Source organism: Tachysurus fulvidraco, chromosome 17, assembly GCF_022655615.1.
Source record: "Tachysurus fulvidraco isolate hzauxx_2018 chromosome 17, HZAU_PFXX_2.0, whole genome shotgun sequence".
NCBI lineage: Eukaryota > Metazoa > Chordata > Actinopteri > Siluriformes > Bagridae > Tachysurus > Tachysurus fulvidraco.
The window spans coordinates 7532333-7558461 of record NC_062534.1 but is presented as its reverse complement, the minus strand read 5'-3'; the positions used below and the strand labels follow the sequence as shown (position 1 = coordinate 7558461).

The window sequence follows — 26129 nt, the reverse complement described above, 5'->3', positions numbered from 1 at the left end:
TATGCCAGTTAATATTCCCAGCTCTAATTACTATACTGTCAATTTTCTCTATGTAACGCATAACTCTTTCTTGTACTGAACTGAAATGAAATGCAGATTAATTTTAACTACTACGTACCAAGCCGCAAACGGTCTCTTGAAATTTCCCATTGGCTGGAATCATACGGCAGATATTCACACTGTTCCTCCAGCGGCACCTCATCTGGATCCATAATAATGGACAGATAGCTTGTCTTGATATCAGCTGGGTTCACCTGCAGGACAGAATCACAACAACATTAACCCAAGCTTACGTTGGCCTTTGTAGTGCAGAACTGTTAACAGTGTGGTCAGCAGGGAGAAGCAATTACTTCCTGTAGATGTACAGACTGTGACCCCATTTCAAATAGCTGCAATCACCTGAACTCTACCCAGCCAGATAGTAATGGGATTTCTGATGCATTTGGCTTGAGGCATGGTATAGTTTAGACAGCCTGGAACAGACCTTTCAACATCATTTGTAGGAGAATTTTGTTGGGCTCAGATTAACTCAGAGCCATGTGTAATAAACAGTGAAATACATAAACTGTGATTCATTTTGGATTTAGGGGCAAACCCAGCATGGATCGGAAATTATGATTTTCAAGCCTCCACTAACCCGCTTGACATTGCAGAAGATAAGGAGAAGAAGGACCCAGAAGAAGATGGCGATTACTCCAGTGCCGATGAGGATCACGATTTCCACGTTTGTGCTGTTGTCAGATCCTGTTGGAGGAATATAAGTGTGGCATGAGGTCTTTTCCTGTCATCTGTGCCCATTTACAGGACAGAACATCCTTCAAAACACACTGCCCTTCCCTCTTCTAAAATTGAATTCCTCCACCTAACACAGCAGAGCATATTAACATTAAATCTGGCCTCTCTGTGTTCAAGCTAAAAAAATATCTTGAAGATACTTCATTTCATTTAAGCATATATCAAATATATATTATATATAATAGTGAGGAACTTTATCATTATAACTGCTATTGGATGAGTGAGGTGTGTGCTAGTTTTAGTTAAAGTTAGAAAATGTCTATATGTAACCTTGAAAACACCATAAAAAGACATGAGGTAAATCACGTACTCCAAGCAATGTGCACATGCTATGAAGAGAATCTCACCAAGTACAGACACTGTTGCTGATGACTGAATGCAGCCTCTTTGGTTGCAGGCAGTGCATGTGTACAGACCAGCATCCTCTTCACGCACCCGCTGTATGCTGAGTGTCCGGTTAGAGTCCTGCAGTAGGATCCCTGCGCAAATCCACAAAGCTCTCAATCAAACTGTGCACAGCGATTGACAAAGTTGCGCTTCATCCGCACATTAGGGGCTGATTCTCAATTCCAGTTTCAGAGCTGTCCCAGACTATCTATCTATCTACCTACCTACCTACCTACCTACCTACCCACCTGTCACTTCCTAACCCTAAACTTAACCCTAACCCCTCTATCTATCTATCTATCTATCTATCTATCTATCTATCTATCTATCTATCTATCTATCTATCTATCTGTTAAAATGTAAAATTTGAAAATGCAATACACTAGACCACCAGGGGGCAGTCACACTATGCTGTTTTTAAATTTACATTCGTTTTTATAATATTTTATTGAAATAGCACTTAACAATATATATATTGTCAAAACCAGCTTTACATATTTACATTTACTTAACGAACATGTTTGTTATGAAAATACTGTGATTACGAGTCCTTATTTTTAAGCACTGGATATGTAAGAGTGTGGGAGTGAGCTTATTTAGTAATCATATATTTGACTCCTCACTGCAGCAGTTTGTCTTCAGTTTGTGTATTATAGAAACATCAGTCTTTTGACATCTCTACCTCACATCTTTGCATTACTATTTCACATGAAAAAAAAAATACAAAAGCTTATAAACAATCATGTATAAACTGTCTCTAGGAACTCAATTTAAGAAACTACAATAATGCGTCCCGTACAGTTAGAAATATTACCACAAAAGTTTAGCACAGAGCTAAACTTAAAACTAATGTTGCTAACAAGTCTATAACCAAGATTATTTTCACAGGCTAATGGGAAAATTGTGTTATTAATAGTCTTTTTGTCAGTTTCTGTATAGCAGCAGTCTGAAAACTTTAAAATCCACTGCTACCTGTAAGTGCAGTGAAAACTTCGAAAATGAAAACAACCTTGCCCTTTAACTCTACATGTCTTGTAGGTTGCCACTAATGGAAAACTTGCCATTCAGAGCAGCTCAGCTTCAGTAAATATTTCAGTGTCAAAAGAAACTAGTTAGATTTCTTGTATGGTAAGATTTCTATTTAAGACCCTCCTGCAAAATGGTTTAAGGGTACAAGCTTTAAAATATAACAGCTTCTACAGTGTTATTACTCTGGTGTTGTGCAGGTTCCAAGGCCTAAATGAAGTGTCATATTACATTATGTAAACAACACCCAGACTACTGCCATGCGCTACTGCCCAGGTTCTTCCTACAGCGAACACCACAAAGGACTTCTATTTGTGAGCTATGACTTACTGACTGTAATTGGTAGCAGGAGAACATCAGGATAGCCTTACCCTTCACCTAACATACTAAACTGCATTTGTTTTAATAACCCCCATGACAGAGTGTTTATGTGTCCAATTATTTAATGAGAAACATAAGGTGGGTGCATATATACTAGGTCACAAAGATTGTAAAAAAAAAAAAAGTTCCTGTGATCCCTGTATGGAGTAAAATTAATCAGAGGCAAATCTGATTCAACACACATTACAACCAGGCACCCTGGCAGTATAGCAGCCTCCCTCCTTTATTGAAATCTGCTTGCTCTGTACAAACACACACACACACACACACACACACACACACACACACACACACACACACACACACACACACACACACACACACACACACACACACACACACACACATACACACACTACCTATATACACAAAAGCACTGTAAATTCTGTTCAGCAGCAAAAGTTGGTGGACTCATAATCCATAAATGTGCACTTCATTTCCAAAGCTGTCATCATGCTTAGCTCCCTTTCAGTCTTTCACTTCTTTTACATTCCAATGCCAAAGCTTTCCTTGTTCCAGTAGTCCACCCAGCATCTGTCTATCACTAATGGAAGTCCTCCAAACATTTGAATGACTATGTCTCTTTTTGTGTGTTCATGTGCATGTTTGCAGATTTTACAGCATATGTTACAGCTGATAAAATTCACATATTAAATATTTCTGATAAATAAACACAGATCCTCAAGAAATCACCAACCTTAAAATCTGTGTAAATGCAAATACAAAGCGGAAGTAATATTTATGTTTTCAGTATGCACATCCTTTTTTCTGTTATGTAATGTGCAATGGAAGTATAGGGGGAAGAAGCCGACCTGATATTTGGTGGAGAGGTTGATTATCTTTAAACCAAGAGAGTTGGGGAGAGGGAGTGCCTTCCACATCACACTCCATTTGCAGAGAAGCGCTAACATTCACTGTCTGATTGATGGGGTTGTGCCGGTACCATGGGGCCTCCAGGGCTGGGAATATAGAGAGAACGAGAAAGAGAGACAAGAATAATATTGCCAATCATAATGAAAGAAAGAAAGACAAAGAGGAAGTTTGAAATGAAAAATGTAAAGACCAAGGAATAAAGAGAATTTGTGCCACTCTGGTCATGTGTCGTAACATATCAACTGTGGATTCACAGAATGTGAGTTCTTAACCCAGTCCTTGTCCAGGTTTCGCCTCCAAAGACTCAGACTCTGTTGGGTCAAAATTCTAAAACAATTTTTTAGAAAAATATAAGGTAAGGCAAGGTGGAGGATTGACTAAGCAGAATCACAAAATAAATAGTTCTTCAAGAATTTCAGTTAAACCAGCCTGAAATTGCTTGACTGTCTTGCTGATTTTAGCATCAGCCTTTTTCTTTAGCGCCAACTGTAATATGATGTAACATAAAATCAAGAGGCAATTTAAAAATAAAAGGTAAAAAAGACTATTACAATAATATATAAAAGATGGGAGAAGATGGAAAGCATTGAAATAAACACTGAAAAGGAGTCTAGAATACAACATTTTGCTGAATAGTGAATAGTCCTAGACATCATTATGACATTAACCAACGCAAATTTGTTTTCATTTAATAATATTGCTTAAATAATGTTATTAAGCAGCACTTTCTATTATTTTTAGGGACTTATATCCTGCTCTAACAGTTACTTATATTGACAACTTAATGAAGCCGTGAAATCGTAAAAACAAGAGCTTGGCATATAAGTTATCATGCTTTACAAATTGTTAAATTAAGAAAAAACCCACTGTAAAATGACTGCATCCTAATGTGTGTTAATAGCTATAGCAGAAGAGTAATGTTAAGTTCCAAGTCCAAAGTTTAGATTATAAAGAACCATGCACAAAACATCGATGCATCGATCCTTGCTATTAGGGACCCTTACCCTTCACAGATACATATTTGCGGTGGCAGTGCTTCTCACCACTCCGCCGGTTCTGCACCTCACACACATAGTTGCCCTCGTCCTGCAATTGCACGCTGGGAATCAGCAGCTCCAGCACCCAGTTGTTAGCAGAGGTGTGGAAGGAGAGTTTTCCACCCAGAGCCTCAGCATACCGGTGAAGGCTCTTGCAGTCCTCTGGTGGCACAGCCTGTGGGTCTAAACGATACCAGCGCAGGTTCTCGTATGTGTAGTTGTCAGCACTGCATTTCAAATAAACAGGCTCCAGTTCCAGTGGCTCCTCTGAAGGCTCCATTTCAATCCCAAAGCCCTCTGGAATGGCTAAATAAAGAGAGGTGGTCAGATCCATAGAGAAATGTAGTACGGAAAAATTCCCTTTGGTTTAACCCTTTTATACCTGTGGGTCCTGGTGGTGGGACAAAATAAGATATTGCTTCTAAGTTCTTTAAGTACGAGAGACAAAATATGTTTTCTTGTTAAAATAATGACCTAACAAGAAATAAAAAGAAATAACATTTTTAATCTATACCAAACGAACATTCCCATTTGTAAGAGAAAAGGACTGTGTTGCTATCTGGTACATTGCTCTGCTATGTAGGTCTGTCTAGTTACTTCCATGATATTTTATCCATCATATTTAGACATTTTTGCTCTGACATGTAGAAAGTCATGACATGAAAGAAGTCCAAATTAAGACAGACAGACAGACAGAAGAAAGAAAGAAAGAAAGAAAGAAAGAAAGAAAGAAAGAAAGAAAGAAAGAAAGAAAGAAAGAAAGAAAAGTCAGAAATAAGGCTTAATGTAGGTCTGGCTTTTTTTCTGATAAAAGAAAATAAATGCAAGAACTTGCTATAATAACCTTACATAAAATTTTGTATCAGCAGTTTATAATCCAGTGATATAAAGCCACAATGTCTTTATTATTATAATATGTATATGACTACATTATTCATTTTACAAACAAATTAAAAAATACAACATGATGGGGGCTAAAAAAATACACTTTTATTCATGACTAAATGGTCCCAACAGAAATATATTTCATCGAGTGCTTCACTTGGTGTCAATTGGACTTACTGGTCACATAAAAGTAGATAAGTCGCTCATCTTTTCCCACTTTGTTCTCAGCAGAACATTTGTACATGGCCGACACATTTGCGCTGCGTATGACCACACGGCCCACTATCTGCAAAGAAAACACCAAAATACAAGCACATCAAATCAACAAATACTTCTCCTCTTCCCAGAAGCTGGCCTCAAAGATGATGAGCTTGCTTGTTGATGATTCCTATTTTCCAATCTGCCACTCCTTTTCTCAGGCAACACAAAGGAAATGACCTCACATGTGTGACAGAAAACAGGAAGTAAGTGTTCTGAGCATGCATGTTTATTCCCTGTCCCTCCAGGAAGTGTGGAAAGGAAGAAGAGTTTAAATATTTTCAGTGTGGAAAGACCAAAGCTCATCACCTCTCCCACTCCTTAATTGACAAATGTTGTCAGGGTTCAGATATTTGGTGCATAGATAAACAAAAGAATAACATCAAGAGTTCATGTTTGTGAACATTAATATAATGGATCTAACTAATGCAGAAATTTTCCTGTTGGGTCATATTAAGGCAGAGGATATTAAAAATCAAACCTTTTGCTTGCCATCCACTAGCTCAGTCCAAGTGTCCATGCTGTCAATTGTGTTTAGATTGTGTTCAAAGTCCAGATCAAGCCAGTCCTGACAGAGAGGGACCTTGTCTCGTTGGCCCCTATGAGCCCTAAGAAAGTTAGTAATTACATTGAAATTTAGAATAACATGCAAAAAGATTGTTAACCACTTTATGAAGTCTAATCTTCTTTAATCTCTTGTACTAAAGACCTTTTAAACTAAAAGAGGTCCTAATACTTTATTAAAAGAAATAACAGACTTTCTACAATTTGTTGAATTTGTACAATTTTAAAGCTAAGCCCCAGATGATAATCATTAGGAAGCAAATTTAAATACATTGCAATTTAAATAAACTATCTAATCTTTATCTCTACCATCTGTAACACACATGAATTCTGTAGACAGTTATTTCATAATGTTTGCCTGTACTGAAAAATCAATGAAAAACCTGTTTAATTCGACCAATAGATGTGATTATAACGCAATCCACTGTAATTCACAAAAAAAAAAAAAAAAAAAAAATAGTTTGTGACTAGTCTACATTTTTTTACCAACTGTAATCTTAGGGAGTTTAGGTAGTTTAGTCCCATCCCATGTCTAAATATTTTAACATACCACACTAATTCTGCTCTTTGGAAAAGCATTCTCATCTCTGCAAGAAATAATTATTTAGCAGTAGAGCTTTGTATTCCTGGAGTATTTCATTAAGCCCTTGTCACTAGCTAGAACATTTGTAGATTTCTAGGGCAAGGAGAGGAAAATCGGGTGTCTGATGATGAACCCTACATCCGACATTACCATTGTCTTGTGTGTGTATGATAGTGTTTATTTGTGAAAGAGACAGAGAGGATGTGCAGATAGACACAGGAAGTGCTTTTAGAGTCTTATGCCTTCCTGTGGACGATGGAAGCTAGAGAAGGACGCACGTGAAGGCCACACACTGTATTTATTTGGCTTGTGTATTATTTACAGGGTATAGCTGGCATATAAAAGTAATTTTCTCCCTTAGAGGGAGCGTGGGATCAGAAATGAAATGACCTCTGATATGCTTTGGAAATGTGCTTGTGAATGACTTAATGAAGCAAATGGCAAAAGCACACAGGACCATGACCTTGTGTTTAATATTCCTGTGTGTGTGTGTGTGTGTGTGTGTGTGTGTGTGTTGTGTGTGTGTGCGCGTGTGTGTGTGTGTGTGTGTGTGTGTGTGTGTGTGTGTGTGTGTGTGTGTGTGTGTGTGTGTGTGTGTGTGTGTGTGTGTGTCAAGCACTATGAGCATCAGCTGTAAGAGTGCACCCTGTGCTTTTCTGAAGCTTATCCTAAATGCTGCACACACAGAGCTGCATCAGTCTACACTTGAACTAAAGCTTCTGCACCATGGCGTGACTACACAGCCACGGAGGAAGCCAAAGAGTGAACATAGGAAGCATGTAGGTACTCTGAGGTCTCTGCACTGTAGAATTAGCTTGTCTTTCCAGGGCCAAAGGATGCTATCATGACCCCGTTCTGTCTTAGTGCTTCCTGTTGTTTGGATGACCCATCACTCCTTGCATGCAGCATGACTTCTCAAATGCAGACTTGGCTGGATGGAACACTAAAAATATCTCTGTATATTAAACATGGGAGAAACGATGCCATGCCATAGGCCTTTTCTGTTCTTATAATTGAAAAAATAAATGTCACAGACTGAAAACACAAGAGTGAAAACCTCTTCTACAGGCAGGCGATGGCTGGAAGAGTGCCAAGAGGAACAAAATCTATCTGCTCTGAACCTGAAGTGAACCACTGAGGTCTTGTATTTAATGTTTATGAGCCATTCCAACAGCTTCAGGAACAAACCTAATACTCCCATTGACACGGGTGTGAGGTGCAAGCAAAAGTCCCTTTAGTGAAGCCATATCCTGAGATTTAAACTTGTTTTGAATACATTAGACCCTCCAGGCACCAGAACGAAATTATGATCAGCTGATCAAGCATCCACAAAAAGCTCAAAGCAGTGTGATACATTTTTCAACAAGACATTAAAATCATACACATAATTTGATATATCAAATTATATTCGTAGATTGTTTTTATTTTTTTTGTAAAAGAAATATCCACTAATGTACTAGTACATTGTGTGCATACACCGGGAAAATAATGAATCAAAGGCAGATTTATCTGTAGCGGTGTCAATGCAACTCACTTCTCTCTTTAAACTTAGCACTTACAGAGATCTTTGGGTGGAATTAAGGCCGCAGGGGCTCCACGGTCTCCATTGCCAGGTGATGGATGTTGGAGGAGGATAACCAGTGGCTGTACAAGTGAGAAGCTGTCGACTTCCCTTCCTGTAGGGGTTAGAAGGTGCTGCTGCCTCCTTCTCATGAATCTGAGGTGGCACTTCACAAAGAAATTGAGAAACATCAAAAAAATCAGAGGGGTGTGTGTGTGAGAGAGAGAGAAAGAAAGAGAAAGAGAGAGAAAGAAGCATTACCATTGACTATCAGAATAAAGTGGAGTTTTTTCTCTATGCCAGCAGCACTGTTCTTCAGAACCAGGGTGTAGTCTCCAGCATCCTCTCTGTGCACATCCCTGATCTCCAGGTTTTGATTGTGGATCTTAAACCGACTAAACTCTGGCCGCCTTGTTATCGTTGTCACATTTTTATACCTGTACAGCCACAACCACAATAACTGCTGAAGACAAGATGTGGACTTTTTTTCATGACACTATCGTAGATTTAGCAAAAATGTATTTAGAATCTCTATCAATCTTTAGAATCTTTGATGCCACTTAGAGTGCTCGCATGACTATAAACATCTGTTAAAATATCAATAAACACAAAATACACTGCACAACCCTAGATGCTGTTATGTACATATAATGCAAATAGCCATTTTTATTAACATCTGAATTCCTGTGCATACCAGTGAGTCACTGGCATGGGATATGCAGACACTTTCACTAACAGCTTGACAGACTTTTGTCCTGCTGTAGCTTCCACCACAGAGCCGTTCCTGTAGTCCAAACTAATGAATGGCTTCTCTGAAATAATAAGAGTTTTACAAGATAATGATAGCAGTCAATATCTCTAGATTTGTTGTAAACATAAGGAATAATATTACTCTCTTCATTCTTTCAATCTTACCGTGCACTATGACTAATGTTGAGTGTTCCAGACTCCTCTCCATGCCATTGGCTGAGCAGGTGTAGTAACCAGAGTCATTGATGTTGACATTTTGGATAGTGAGAATGCTGGTGGCTTCTGTGGCTTGTGTGATGCTGTTGCGAATGGACTGAAAGTTCACCACCCTGTCATCCTGTGAGCATAATGACAACTATAATTCACATCAGATTCATTTCATTTTGTGCAGATAATGTAAAATACTTATCTTTCATTTGATCTTCTAATAATTTGTCTTATATAATACAAATCATTCTTCCACTTCCAACATTTAAAGCAAACCAGGAAAGCTGACGTTGGGTGGGAGACCTAACAACCTTTATGTATTCAAAGTTAATTAGCATCTTACAAAATTCTACAAAAACAAATTCACTTCCAAGTCTGACTTGGAAAACATTTAATGTTATATAAAACATTTTGTAGGAAATTAATGGTGAAATCAATCAAATGGCCATGTACAAACAATTCATACAGTTTAAAAAAGATAACGCAATCTTATATGTCATATAGTCAATGAAAATCATTTATGGTAAAAATTGCAGTTTGTTTGCTTTCTCTCTAGAAAACTAGATACGATCTACAGGACTGTTTATTTAATATAGCACCGTAAATTTCTTATTTAGATTGTCTATAAGGTAAAGTAATTTTTACTACTTTTAAAGGCACTATAGAAAATAAAGGTTATTATTATATTATAAGGTAACATGTCAGGAATTAGCATGTGTATGCCAAATAAAAGACTTTTATCAAAAATTTATAAAACTTATGAAACACAGGAACCTCAAGATTACATAGAGATTTGTCATGACAGATGATAACTCTATTGTTTTATGTTTTTTGCTTTTATCCCTTTGAGTGTTCAGACAAGTGGAAGGTTAATTGAAATGCAAGCCACTGGGGGACAAAAAGGTCTTTGGGTTTATCTATTAACGAATCAATATCCATTCCTGCCTCCACCTAATTTATTTAGTCCTGCTTTAGTTGGCAGGTCTCTATCTTTTGCGAAACATTTTTTACCTTTTGTCCTGGGTAGGCCCATTTGAATTCCACGCCTGTGTTGTGCTCTACCAGAGCTGTGCAGTTGAGGATGAGGACATCATCTCGCATTAGCTCAATGGGTGAGTCTTCAGGAAACAGCTTGAGGTCATAAAAGTTTCTTCCTGCAGGGTGTCACAATCATCACTTTGAAAGTCAGCACTTTTATCATTTTAGGTTCTGTATAGACTTAGAGCCCACATAGATCTAAAAACAACACTTGCTGGATTCAGTTTGATTAATTTTGAAGATCTGCCAAGTACCGATGAATTTCTTTCCAAATTATTCCCAATAACCTGAAAAAATTCTGTTAAGATAATATTTTTGCTGATTGTTAATTTGAGTTTAAGCCCACACTGCATAGCTTTATGTTATTATCATGTTTAATTCAATATTTGTACTTAAAGTGGGCCAGTATTTAGTCTTTAACTCCATTAATCTTTCAAAATCATGTAAGCTGTGGGTAATGCTAATGTTCTTCGACCCCAACTGAAATAGCTATAAAAAGCTGATCCTTTGCCAATTCCCAAACTTGACCAAAAAGCTCATGTTCTAGTATATGCACTTTGAAATGGAGACCTGTGTGAAATATGCAAAGTTCTGTAAATGAATACTTTTCTTCAGTGTATCAACATGTAAAGGTGTATGTAACTTATAGAACCAACAAAGTTTCACCTGATTCCATAACAATGTAGACTCTGGACCTGTACTCGCTGTCATTTAACATCAAGGAACAAAAGAAGCCAAGAATCATATCCATGCTGTAGATGACATGCCTGGGAACAGACCAACCTCTCTTGCTGTCCCATGTGATCTCTTTACTTTCAAAAGGCACGGAGGGTTGTACTATCTACAGACCAAAGTGAAAAGATTAAAACAAATTAACTTTAAAAGTAAAGACTTCATAGTTCACAAGGCTACCTAGCCATCAACATAAGTCTATCATACACAATTTTGTTTGTATGGTAGCTGTGGTTATGGTCAGTTCCATATAACAACTGCACTTGTGTAGTTCTGCTTATTGGATTATTAAAAATAATTATGGAAAGCCATGCTACTAACACATATTTTCTCTGCCAATAAAAATGTAGTCTATTTAAACAAACAAACAAAAAAAGACAAAAATCATGACGTTAGTGACAGATGTATGTACATTTTCTTTGATCATACATAAAACTGGGTTTGATTTTTTTATTTATGTTTGAGGTGTCACGACATTCCCATTCATTATATGAGAAATGTACACAGATACGAATGCAATACCATTCAAATCATCTTACAGGACTCGAAAGTTATTTCAACCAAATAAAATATTAAAAGCAGCCTTAATTATGACTCTTATCTATGAGTTTAAGACCCAGTAAATTTTTATGCAGAATTCTATTAGTTGGGGTTTCTCTGCTGACCTATGGACAATGCTGTTTCGGTGTCTATCTGAAACTAGAAAGATCAAATCTAATCTAAATCAATTTTTGACAATATAAATTCAACAAATTGCACAGACAGTGCATTGTGAGGTTTCATCTAAAAGGTCTGGCAGGGTATGATGGGAGACTCTTTGGATCGGATGTTTTTTTGCTATTGTTGTTATTACTTTTTTCACATTTGTCTGCATTGCCGTAGTGGAAGAACAGTGAGGACAGTTACCCCAGACTTCCTATTAGATTTAAAGAAGGAGGCACAACTAATCTCAAACTGGCATGCATCAGAACATTAAGCCTAACGAGGTAGATGAAGTTTATTGGGAGGTTTTGAATGAAATGCACTTTGAAAACTCTTTCCAGTTAATTAAATTTTATAACTAATGCTCATCAGCACTGGCCTCTCAGCCAGCATACTAAAATGTGCTAAAATTAATAAAATGCAGCTTTTTATCAGAATACCAATATAAATAACTAACTAATAAGTAGCAATCAGCATGTTGTAAGTAGTGCAGTTATTAACAACCATGTGGGGTTTTGCTTTTGAAGCAAAACCCCTTACATGTACATTTCATTTAGATCTACAATATTCAATATCAGAAGGGTCTAATTGCAATTAACACTTCACCATTTACATGTGTATGCAGATGTACTGTATGTGTGCAACTTACAGATTATTTACTGCTTGTAATGTGTCTTTATAGGTTCCATTGACACTCAAAGGCTGACTGACAACAGTGCACACAGTATTTATGGCACTTAATGAATCACACAACTAATCTTTGCAGGATGGTGGCATACCTACCGAGAAGAGTGAGACTTTTAGTTCAGGATCTGTAACCAGACATGGCACTTCAATGTGTGTGTCAGATGCTGTTATAAAGATGGTGTCCATGCCGTCACTTTTGATAAATGGATGGTCTGGGTCTATATGGAAAAAATGTCAAGATTTTGAAATTAGGCAGAAAAAAATGTGAGCCAGTGTGTGATCTGGTGGAAATCCTAAAATTATGAAAGAAAACACACAAGCATAACCAATTCATCATAAACTATAACATTCACTTGAAGTGGCTTTTCTATACTCCCATATAAAGCCCATATAAAATTCTCATATGACTAGCTTCGACCTGAACACATCAACCCCTGTCATTAAAATTCATAACCACACCATCCTCCTCAGGTCTCTATAAAATGACATGTCTCATATGGTCATTAAATATCAATGAATGGGGCTTCTAGTAACCCGTTTCAGATTTTATATACCCAATTGCAAAGCAATAATACAGTGATTTATACAAATACAGTCTGAGGCCAAATGCAGGCACAGCAAATCGCCCTAAGCTTTGTTTTTCATTGAGGGTGCCATTTAAATATCATTCAGCGCTGTATGCTTATCTGAAAGTACCATTAGTTCTAAGCCCACCATTTTTTTGTTCAGAGTAAAATCATTCCTCACACAGTCTTTCAGAGTGCAAACAAAAGCTTGAAACTGAAGGCTTATATTTCTATCTGTTGGTGGTCCACATACACAGATGTAACAGGAAAAATACACAATGCTGTTGTGTAATGGCACTTAACAAATTAGTGTGAGGAGAAAAAAAGGCCTTTTGAGGGCTCTTCTGGTAGAGTAAAGGCAGTCATCGTGAACGATGGAGGCAGCAAGTACAAGGCACGGGATGAGTACGCAGAATAGGATAGGCACCTAACCAAATCCACATGCAGCTCTATCCGACCTACGTCATGCTCCTGCCTAATTTATAGCCGTGATTTCAGCTGGTTCTAATTAGAACCCTGGTAAGATCTATGGAAATTGTTTCAGCACCTTGTCAGAAGAAATAACGGGGCATTTTACAAAAGCAGGCCAACTAGTGGGGCACCTGTCTATGAATCTCTGATTTTATTTCTTTTCAGCTCCAAAGAATACAGCACCAATCAGGCCTCTAACACTGTCACCAGGGGTCAAAACAATAACCTGCTATATACTGCTAAATAGTTTGCTAAGAATATATTTAGTAGCCCAACAACTACTTGGTTATAAGAGCATTGTTGTAACATCTCCAATCAAAGAATATTAAGAATAATTAAGGTATTATCATACACAACACAACAACCAGGGCTTGGACTCAAGTATTTTACATGTCTTTTTCCAGCAAAATGAATTTCTCTGTGACTTTTTGTATGCCGGGAAAATACCGTCAAGAAAGTCCAATGTAGTCCGGAAATATGGTGAAACTAAATCTCTTTAAAAAATAAAACAATGAATCCCATGTAAGTATGACTGAATCCTAAACAACACTTAGTCCAATATACTGGTCAATTGAAACTTTGTTTTGCTTCATTTATGAAGCAAAACCCTCGCCAATACTTTCCATTTTGAAATCAAGGAAAATGTGTTCATTTTACAACTATGCGACTAGGGAGAATTTAGACGCAAAGAAAAACAAGACTTTGTTTTTCTCACTAAAACACAAAAGCCAAAATGCAAAGCCATATACAAAGAAAAAAAATTACCTGTGTTCTCTTAGACCACAAGACATGTAAATATATTCAAGCTATTTAGTATTTTTTAAATGTTTGTATAAGGGCAACCATTTTGAATGTACTTGTCTATCTCTTAAAGAAAAAAAAACATATAATAATAACAATAATAATATAATAATTGACTGGCTGGAGGTTAAAAAAATACAGCAAAGAAAGTGAATATGTGATTTACATGCCCTGTTAATTATGCTTTTTTATAAAGATGCCATGCATTAGACAAACACAAAATAGTGTATAAAACAGGCATTGGTTTAAATCTGTAATGATATGAGTGAAGTAAACTAGGGAAACTACCTTCAATTGGAAATGAGGACAACTGTCATCTAAACTATTTAAATATGACAAAAAATCTGCGGTGATTATCTAAGGCCACTCAACTGACATAAACAAGTTCAAAATTCATTGACATTCCAACATTGTTGAAAAAAGAATTATGTTACATACAGTCTTTACAAGATTTTCAAACAAACACTGTCTCTAGTTACCTCGAACATAGACATATAAACTGGCAGCTGTGGTTCCATCAATAACAGCTTTAATATCCTGGTAGAAACAACGGTAGTAGCCTGTGTCATTGCTCTGGCTTTTTGTCAGCACTAGGGTCTTGCAGTAGGGTTTCCCAGGCTCCCCCTGGCACTCCTTTACCCACACTGCTCTTTTATCCTCGATGGGCAACTGATCCTGTTGTCGCTCACTAAGCTCCTCTTTGCTGACAGAAGGATCTGGCCAGGTCCAGTCCAGAATGTGCTGTCCCCTGGCACAAGGTATCAAAAAGGTCACTAACATCTTGAAAGCTTATGAGACACAAATTTCAGAATTTATAGGACTATACACACATATTCCATGATTCCATTTGTCTTGAGTAATATTATCTGCATAGCAGTATAAATGCGCAGTAAATATTAGCACCCAGAATTAGAATTCCCAAATGACTTTGTTAAAGACAAATGGTCTGTATTTCTTTATATCTTAGACTTTCTTGGCACATAGCAATTGGTATATTGCATATTTCAAAAACAAACAAGATAACACTTGATTTCCTCCCTACAAAGATGATGTAATACACTAATATTTTTAACTTGAACCACAGCCATATAAAATACATAATGCTTCTCATGCTGGTACCTGGCCAAAATATATATTTTCTTTTCCCAAGAGGCATGTATGCTACCGCTGAAAAATAATTTATTCAGTAGATTCCTGTCTATGACGGCTGTAGAAGAACCAGAGATTAATGAAGCTACACAACCCCCCGCTCCCCCCATATGTTCAAAGATACATTGCCATTGGCATTATCTTAAAATGCATATAATCTGTCTCCTGCATTCCCATCCAAATGTAACATTCCCTGTATGTGTAAAGAACCTCAAGGCTATATGGTCCAATTCATCATGATTTCTTACTGTTTACGTAAAAAAATCAAGTCCTGTGGATCATGTTCTTATCGTACTTTCTGAGCACAAAATTGCTTCAAGTCATACTCAGATATTACCTGCACGTAATAGTCAGTGTGTCATTGGTGTCAATCACGAGCTGATCTTTGGTGCTGTTGAGAATAGGGGGGGTCATAGAAAACCCTGCTACCAGACCTGAGAGAAGAAAGAAAAGGGGATTAAAATATGTAAGACAAGCCTGAATGTAATGTCCTGAATTAGTTATGTTTAACTGTCCTTTTTCATTTTTACCCCATTATTCTCCCAATTTTATCATTTTGCCATCCCACCCACTATCTAGCACTAGCATGGAAAATTATTCTCTCATGGACACTCAGCTATAATGGTCATGGCATTGGTTTGTGAATTTGTTGGGTCAAAACATTTTTCTGTTGTAGATATGGGCTTACAGCAATAGCTAGTATAACTATTAACAGATATGAACTGGTGGCACTTTATATTATAACGAATTAAATGTCATATACAAAATCGGAATTATACTAGCTGTATTGAGTACTTATATGCATGGATATTTTCTCCTTTATTTTTTATACTGTATTCAAAAATTTTATGTAGATAACAAAGCATTTTGGTGGGTGTCCTAATGAGGCTTAGGGGTAACAATAGGTCAGTGGTCATTCCAAACATACAGTACATCAATGTTAATCTAGAATTAAAAAAATAAGAATTGAGGCCAATAAGTAAAATGAGTAAGTGTTTACAGTTTATCACATAGAGTTCATACAAAGTGTAATGTCGCAAATAAGTGATATATAAGTAGGCTTTGGTAAGGATGAGGTAGATTGTAAACATAAATCTTATTTTGATGTTTTTTCAGTTAAGTTTAACAAAGTTATTTTAGATTGGGAGTAAGCTGTTTTAAGAGCTGCAGATAAATGACTTTTTTCATTAGGTAGGTAATCCACACTAATCCAAAGATAAGTGTGATTGAGGACAAGCGTTCTTCCAACATAGAAATATTGCCAATCTAAGAAACATCCTATCTTCATCTGATGCTGAGAAGCTAGTTCATGCATTCATGACCTCCAGACTGGACTATTGTAATGCATTACTAGATCGTTGTCCTGCATCTTTAACTAATAGGCTACAGTTAGTCCAAAATGCAGCTGCCATAGTTCTTACCAGGACAAAAAAATCTGATCATATAAACCCAATCCTATCATCTTTACACTGTTAAACCATTTTTTTACAATTGATTACAAATTACTGCTACTTACGGACAAGGCTCTTAATGGTTTAGCTCCCATTGTATCTACTGTAACTAGTCTTCTAACACGTTACAATCCTTCATGCTCTCTGAGATCACAAAACTCAGGACCTCTGGTAGTTCCCACAATATCAAAATCTACTAAAGTTGGTAGAGCATTTTTGTATTTAGCTCCCAAACATTGGAATAGTCTTCCTGATAGTGTTCGGCCCTTAGATACACTTTCCAAGTTTAAATGTAGATTAAAAACTCATCTCTTTAGTCAGGCGTACACACATACTACACCCCATAATATTGCGCTCTATTACATCTGACCAAGTGCACATTATCATATAGTGCTTGCTAATATTATGGGACGCAGCTACATTAATTCCTCTCCACTGCTTTTCTCTTTCTATTCATCCCGAGGCATCCAGAAATTGTAAAAGCTCCGATTGTCTTCCGTGCCATGAAGTTTTTGGACCTCCACTGAGATGAGGTCGACTCTGTGAGGATCCAGAGGCATCCAGAGACGTTCCAGCTCCAGTTAGACTCTGCTATACTAAAGGGGAGACATCAACTCCATGTGGACTTTGAGGACAACAACCTCCTCATCAATACAACATTTGTCGGACTGTATATTTATTATCACACCCTCCAGTGCCGGTTCCCCTTTGAGTCTGGTTCTTCTCAAGGTTTCTTCCTTTACCATTCAAGGGAGACTTTCCTTGCCACTGCCGCCTGTCACCTCAGACTTGCTCATTGGGGATAAATACAAATACATTAAAATATATCTAATATCAATCTTGATTTTTTTGTATCATATTAATCTTTATATTATTTTTATATTAACCTTTTGTTTTATGTTTATGTTCTGTAAAGCTGCTTTTTGACAATGTCGACTGTTGAAAGCGCTATACAAATAAATTTGAATTGAATTGAATTAATCCACGAAATTACCAAGAACTGATATATAAATTAGTGCATATTATCTTGATTTATCTCTTTTTTAAGCGACTGATCTTTGAAGAGCCTTTTAAGACTTTCTCTGCTTGTTAGAGTCAGATGTGAAAAAGACATAAGGTTAAAGGTCACAGCAGATATGTCAAATGATCTCCAACCATTATTAGCACACTCACACTCTTAACACTCATGCACTCTAACAGACCACGGCTAAGGAAAATGTCACCAGGACACACCAGGCACATCTGGAGATAATTACAGATGAAAGCAGCTCACAAAACTGGTAGATACATTACGCTCCATATGAAGACCTTGAGCTCCTATTTAACAGAACATGTTTAGAAATGTATGTAAATGGTAAATAAAAACATGAAATTTATTTTAGACAGAAATAGCATCTTGTCGAACATTCATGGAAAACTGAATTTTGAATCCCAAAAAAAAACGGAACACAATAGCTAGATAGCTAGAACCAAAAAAAATCAGGATCAGAACCGTTTATTTGTCAAAGATTTTTTTATACATAGAAATACTGTCTTGGGTAACTGGCATATAAAACCACACTGTTCATCATTGCTATAAAAAGAAAAGGATACAACAGTACATTGTTGCAGGAAGTAAGGTATCTGACTTGTGAGATGTTTTTGGATTGTGGCCTGACATCAGTATCTATAAGTCTGATTAAAGCGAAAAGGTACATTTACAAAATATTCTAAAGCTGCAAAAAAAATTATAGCAAAAGATCCCTTCACTCCTTAGACCCCCAGGACCTATCTGTAAGAAGGGGCCTATATTGTTCACTCTTGTTACTACACATATTTAATATCTTTGCAATATACGTACACCGAGCACTTTTATAGTAACACCTGTTCATCTACACACTTAATCTCTAGAGTCGAATGGTGCAATAAACATCCAGTGAGTGGCAGTTCTGCAGAATCAAACACCTTGTTGATGACAGAGAACCAGAACACCAGAGTCACCATATATGAAGTCAATAAAACACATTTGGGATGTGGTATAACAGGAGATTTACAGCATGGAAGTGCAGCTGAGAAACAGCAGGTACTGTATAATAAAACATGGAACACAATCTCAAAGGAATGTTTCCAGCTTCATGTGGAATTTATGCCAAACCAGTCACACAAGGTACCAAAAACTATAGGACAAATGATGTTAATGCTTGTTGCATGCCAATCAGAAGTAACATTTCTGCACCACAGCATTTTATGTGTATGATCTAAGCCCTTCACAAGGGTCCTGCCCCTGGAGCCCAAAATTGACTTATGTAAATATTTGAATGTGAGGCTATGAATTGTTTATAGTGTTTTGCTGAGCCTCTTGGCAGCAGCTGGCTGCTTTTTTCAAGTTTTGAAGATTTATTCTTGAACATCAACTGCTATTAAAACAATATCAACCAAAATGATATGCAACAGGCAGAGACATTTAAAATGTTTTTTTTTATCTTTATGGATTTTGGCAACAACTGCATAAAGCCTTTTTTTCTAGCAATAAAAGCATACAGTAAATAACAGATATGCATATTGCTGTCTTGGGTGTACCATCCATGGATGTCTACAACAGGCCTGAGTTTCATTAGCTGGAAAAAAAACACAAAACCTCAATACCACCCAAAATATTGACAGGCAAACTAAGAAGATTATTATGATTAAGAGTGTTATGGTTCCGGTAAAAGAAAAGTAATGCATATACATAGATGTGTACGTAGATGTATGCTGAATAATCATGTTGGTATATACAGACTACTTAAATATGATTTAGTCTGTTAATTATACAATTACAGTACATTACAATAGGAACGGATGAATGCTCATTTTACTTGTTGATTAAATATTTCCTAAAACACATTTAAAGAAAAATATGACTATGCAACTGAAAAGTATCCAACAGCATGTGAGGTCAGGCAATTGAAAACACATCATCCCCTCTGCATGACAGAATGCAATCTTTTTCAAAAGCATGCAAACTGCGCCGAAACCCGCTGAGTCCCTGCCTGCTGTCTGACCATTTCAAAGACATAATGACTTGCCTCACCATAGAGAGCTGAGCTGTCCAATTCCTGGGGCTAAAGTATAGGACCCAAGGGTCTCTTTCTGTCTCAGGGGCCTTTGGATTTGTTTGTGGTTGTTTAAACAGACAGGAGCATGCTGTGGGTGACAAGTCAGAGGAACCCCACCCTTTGTCTCCAGTATGTTTGAGAACAATTTACAAACCCCTGACAAAGGTTATAAACAATATTCTTGTGTAGAAAGAAAGAAAGAAAGAAAGAAAGAAAGAAAGAAAGAAAGAAAGAAAGAAAGAAAGAAAGAAAGAAAGAAAGAAAGAAAGAAAAATCAACAGACTAAACTCCTCAACTTAAGCCCAAGTGCTCACATCTTCCATTCAACTGTCCATAGTCCAATGGATTCACAGCCAAGGCCATGGCCTTTTAGTTGAGAGCTCTCTAATTGGTTTTTATGAAGCATAGACAGGAAGCTGTTCTCTAGGGGTGCACATTTATTGGCGTAGTGCCAGGTTTGGAGGCACGTTTGCCTTCACAGTGAGAACAATTCTCAACACCCCCCCCTCGTCTAGATTCTGTATGTAAATGCCAATGTAACTATGCAGAAAGTATATATAGTTGATAATAAAGCCATTTATGATTAGGCATTATAATATTCTTCAGGACTGGCCAAAATAAAAGCAAATTGCTCAAATGAAGATGGTTTAAAATTACTGTTTCAGATTACAATTACAAGTCTCCATTTCTTGCTAATGGAAACCTCATAGGAGTGTAAGAATATGACAGAAAATGATTCACTATTTAATTATCATTTACTGGATCATTTACTGGATTATCAAAAGATGGATGAGTCTTCTGTATCAGTGCATTATAACGGTCATTCATTTTCTGCTGTGGGAAAGTCTTCAGGACAGAATACTTTGCAGTTTCTTGTTTTTTTTAGTACCATGACAAGCGATCAGCTGCATGTTTTTTTAATTAACTTCTAATTATATAGTCTTATTTACAACAAGAGAGAGAAAGCAAATTGAGGATGGTGGAAGAATGACTATTAATAGTTGCCAATGTGAGGGTATGACTTCATTCATGAATAAATTTAACAACTGGAACACTTGGAACATTTGGAATACTTGGAACATTGCGGTGTAAGTAAGTGGAAAAAAATACTTGATGACATATAGTTCGAGGAATTGAAGAACTTTGCTTCGATTTGGGCTGCATCACACCAACCTTTCATCGATTATGCTCCTTTAACAGAACGGCCAGTAATATTTTATTCCTTACATATTACGCATAAGCCATTTAATACATTAAATCATCAATCCTACTGCTGTGTATGCTATGGGGAGTGGAAGGGTGTGTTGGATCTGCTATGAGTGAAGTGTTGACTGAATGTTGATACTGTGGCAGGCAGATCCAGCATACTGTGGCATGCAGAATAGCATTGATAGATTTCCCAAATATCTCAGCTGCTTTTCTGACATTTCCGACTCCCAAAAAACAGCTTAGTGCAGGCTATCTTAGCTGCTCAAGTAAGCAACATAAGAATGTGTCATTTTTCTTACCTGTTTACCTTCTAGAAGAAATCTAGAAATATTTTTTGTGATATTAGATGCGTTGTTAGCCCATTGGAAATTCTATGTATGTATTATAAATGAAATGCATGTGTGCATGTTTCACCCTCGACTCTGTACAAGCTGCAGGCCATTACATACCTCATGTATCTATTTGACACATGCAGCCAGGCATGTTAGAGGTAATTTGAACCAATGCTTTCACACAACCATCTGCCTAAACAGGATATTTTTCCTGCATCCCAGAATAAAGGACGAGTTGATATGCACAGGATAATCTATATTCCCATAGATCCCACACTGTGAGAGATAAGAGCTCTTGCTGGGTCCAGCATGATGGCTGGGTATGATTTATGTAGAATAATATCAAGCACACCATATGAACTGCCACATCTCATACAAAGACTTTAACAAATCCTGATATTAGTCTGTGTTGTATAAGTACAATTACAAGAATTTACTTCATTGAAATATGTGCATTGATTCCAAGTGAATAAATTGAGTTGCTTTAATTGAGTCCTGGAATAAAAGCAAACTCCACACATTCATTCAAGCTGAAAATCAAACCAAGGACCATGAAATTACCAATTCAGATTCAATTGATTTGTATAGCGATTTTAACAATTCGTATTGTCTCAAAGCAGCTTTATAGAAGTATAGAAACAGAAGAGAGAAAAAAAGAAAGAAATATATAATAATAAAAATAAGAAGAAAAAATAAGAAGAAAAATAAATAATTGAATATATACATTTAAAGTTTAAACTTAATTTTAAAATATTAATTTAAAATTTTAAATACTATATATCTAGCTCTATCCCTAATGAGCAAGCTGAAGGTGACGATGGTGGGATGCTGCCTACTATACCACTATACATAATATATTCTCTTACATCTGACAGACCACATATTTCCCTTTTCAGTGTACTCATGTAAAAAAAATAAAGAAGAAGATCAAATCAATCAAAATACTTATAGCTGTGTACCTACGTCTCTAAGTCGTGGACATGTTCTTTGCACTAGCTACATTATTCTTAATCTAATACAGTGTGGTGTGAACTTGGCAACCCTATCGCTGCAATGTTTTCTCAGTGAAATACACACAAAGTAGGGGGCACCCTGGACATGGCACCATACCATTGCAAGGCACAATCACACACACTACTATTCCCACAATTATGTTTTTTACATGATTGTATATCTTAAATATAAAAATAAATCTTTTGTTATGATGACACTGTAGTATTTATTTGGCTGTAACTGTGGCATGGTGGTTGGTGTCAGAGGGGTTGATTTGAGTATTTCAAAAACAGCTGATATCCTGAGATTTTCACAAGCAACAGAAGAGTTTACATGAAATGTTATGATGTGAAAAACAAATAACACTGAGTGAAAGACAGTTCTGTGGGTGGAAACACCTTGTTGAAGAGAGAGGTCAGAGTCAAGTAGCCAGATTGGAGCGAGCTGCCAGGAAAGATTTAATAACTTATATAATAATGCTTTTACAAACATGGTGAGCATTTCAGCATGCAAAAAACATCGAAGCTTGATGTGTATGAGCAACAACAGCAGAAGTGCACATTGGGTTTCACTCCTATCAGGCAAGAACAGGAATCTGAGGCTATAATAGGCACAGATTCACAGAAACTGGACAGATAAAGATTAGGGGGAAAAAACACCTGGTATTTCTCTTTTGTTTGAAAATCCCTGATTAGTCCTTTTAACATTTTTAAATATTAAGACCAGCCTATCTGCTACCAACATCCATGTTATGATCAAAGTCACAGAGTCCACAATATTGTACACAATGCTCACTAAACTAGTCTTAATGGTGAGTCAACAAAACATTAACTGCATTAAATGCATGTCTCTAGGAAGGTGAGTGCTTCATATAATTTTCATTAAGAAATTTACACAAGAGAAACAGTAAGATTATTACTGTATATATATATATATATATATATATATATATATATATATATATATATATATATATATATATATATATATATAAACACAAATACATAATGTGCATGTTTCAGTTACTTGAAGCTAATACTGTGGTGGTGAATGAGCTTTGTCTCTATAAATGGAATGAATTTCCAGAGCATTTACCGACCTTGCCTGCAACCAGTCATACAACAGAAGTGCGCTTTGCCAGTGGTCTTGCTGACTAAAATAAACAGCATAAAATAAACAGCTGGCAGCATCAGCAAATGTGAAGCAAAAGTGAAGTGATGCTCTCAACTATTTTGACAGTTTAACTCTTTACCCTATACATTGGAGATAAGAGGGTACCCTTATAGACTTCCTACAGTATATCTAAAAAGTAGACAGCAGCATGGTGTGAGACCTTTAAATTACATGAAGTAAAAGGCTTTCTCGTTTTGCTACATGCACAGAAATATTGCTGCTTTCAGAGGCCTGTTTTTCTTCCAGAGTTCATGTTTGACTATTTTCTTTAGAGAAAGATATGGAGGAATTTATTACCTTTACTTCTGTTCTTCACAATATTTAGGCCCCAACCTCTAGTGAACTTAGTGTCAGGAAGGACATCAAAAGTGGACTATAGTTCTGTGCTTTTTATACCATGTACTGTAGGACATGCTTTGACAAGGCCAAAACATAACATTTCAGTCAGACATAGGAGATTGGAGCCAGCAATGTCATGCTCTGAAATAGCATCATGTCCAACTTGCAGAATAGGGGCAGCCAGGCCATAGAACAGACCTCCTCCTATGAACAAGGAGTCAGGAGTCAGCATCTCCTGCTCCCTGCGGAGGAGCTTAGTCAAAAATGCAGCATATGCTTTACAAAAAGAGAGAGTATAGCTTTTTGTCTACTGAACACAAGGCCAGTACAAACTTCGATTCCTTTGTTGTCTGTGTAGGATCGGAGCCAAAGTTCCTTTTGTCCACATTTATCTGCTTACTAGTGCCCTTCCTATTTCCTGGCTGGATTTGATTTGAAGAAAGGATGTTTTAGGGTAGGTGGGGGGACATCAGCATTTGCTTCCTACGTGCCACACTCATCTCCTGACAACAATTTCCTGTACCTGTGCCGACGGCCACACAGGACGTGCTTTGCTTTCCACTTTGCAATTTCAATTGTCATCACATGCAGCCCAGAAACGCTTCGTTCTCCCCCCTGCAAGGTTAGAAGGAAGAACATTTTCCATTGACAACTACGGAAGAACCACAGAATCCTCAGATTCTCATGAACCACAAGGTCACAGGTCGTAACTAGATTCATGTGCCTACATACAATTTGCACGGAGTTCCTTCCCCTGGCTTAGAGTAATGATCATTTTATGATATGGGTCAGTGGGATTGTTCTGATTGTGTCACACATGAGTATCTTTATGGCAGGGAGTCTTTGGAAAAGAATACTCTATATTTTATAGGAGTAAACATTTATCATGAGGTTTCCAAATTGTAACCTCACTTTTCAGATAATGAGGTGTTCACCACGAAACAAATTAATTACACGGGCACACCCATATGGAGAAAAATCTAAAATGAGATCTCATTATCTCTATAGTTTCTCCTAGACAGCAGTGAAATCTGATGAAAATAAAAAATACTGTGACATCTGCTTAAATGTCCTGTATCAGAGCTTTTTCTCCTGAAACAAACAAACAAAAAAAACAATAACCTTCACACCTCTTGAGTTTCAGTCATGTCTATCTGACATAAGATAAGTACATAAGTGCATTTCTAATATGCTAGTTTAAGTTCTTGTATCTAAGTTCTATACACTAGTGTATGTTTATGTGCAAAGATTTGTAAGTTTAATTGAAGAGAAATACACTAGGTGGCAAGTATATTTTAGAATTATTTTAGATAAATAGGTTTTTAGTAGAAACGCATTTACACATGATAAATTGCCTTCTTATCTATTGTTCATGTTAAGTAATTTATGTGAGCCACTATCAATCCTGTAATTTAGCAAATATTTAAATGGTATGTAGAGAAGAATTCTTAGCTAAAATGTTTTTAAACATATTAAAACATATTTAAACATTTTATTCAAACATACATTAATGAACCATAAGTGAGAATCCACATTAAATCTCCTTTAAGAAACAACTTTAAGCAAAGACATTTTCCTCTAGACAGTGTTGATGATGCAGCCATAAAAACAGACAGAAAGGTCAAAAGGAGGTAAATAGGATGGATAAAAGAATAGGCGTGGAAGACCAGGAGGAAGTTGGTAGTTTCCTCCAACCCCACCTCATATACTCTTTCCCATGAACGCTCATTGACCTCATTGATTTGTCATGTTGGATTGACTATAGAATCCTAACATTTATGGAGCTTTATAATGCACTTTTGATTTCTCAAGGCCCCATAGGATGGTTCAGTGAAAAGTACTACTTATACTTGTGGACAAAAATAGATAGCAATTCAATAATGCAGAATTTATATCGCCACTTACAATAAATCTGAGTCAGAGTCAATTTTCAAAATTCAAAAACACTATTTTACTTTACAATGTATGATCTATAAAATGTAGGTGTAATCAATAAAAAAACCTTTTAACTACATGAAAAATATGCTGTCCTCAATAATGTCCTCAAACTGATGTTTATTCAGTTATATTTCTGCAATAGCTGCTTTATCCTGGTGAAGATC

The 26129-nt window shown here is 36.6% G+C and overlaps 1 protein-coding gene across 1 annotated transcript in view; it reads right to left on the bottom strand.

Annotated features, from left to right (window-relative positions):
- flt4 (fms related receptor tyrosine kinase 4) overlaps window positions 1-26129 on the bottom strand; it is a 39000-nt gene that overhangs the window by 9886 nt on the left and 2985 nt on the right. Inside the window, exons 2-17 of the mRNA XM_047802393.1 lie at window positions 15791-15887; window positions 14784-15052; window positions 12563-12684; window positions 11012-11186; window positions 10319-10461; window positions 9266-9437; window positions 9045-9162; window positions 8612-8787; window positions 8349-8517; window positions 6124-6250; window positions 5562-5670; window positions 4467-4805; window positions 3402-3548; window positions 1143-1274; window positions 638-744; window positions 119-254 (exon numbers count right to left, since the gene is read on the bottom strand). Coding sequence (XP_047658349.1) covers window positions 119-254; window positions 638-744; window positions 1143-1274; window positions 3402-3548; window positions 4467-4805; window positions 5562-5670; window positions 6124-6250; window positions 8349-8517; window positions 8612-8787; window positions 9045-9162; window positions 9266-9437; window positions 10319-10461; window positions 11012-11186; window positions 12563-12684; window positions 14784-15052; window positions 15791-15887 — 2538 coding nt within the window. The remainder of the gene's footprint in view (window positions 1-118; window positions 255-637; window positions 745-1142; window positions 1275-3401; window positions 3549-4466; window positions 4806-5561; window positions 5671-6123; window positions 6251-8348; window positions 8518-8611; window positions 8788-9044; window positions 9163-9265; window positions 9438-10318; window positions 10462-11011; window positions 11187-12562; window positions 12685-14783; window positions 15053-15790; window positions 15888-26129) is intronic.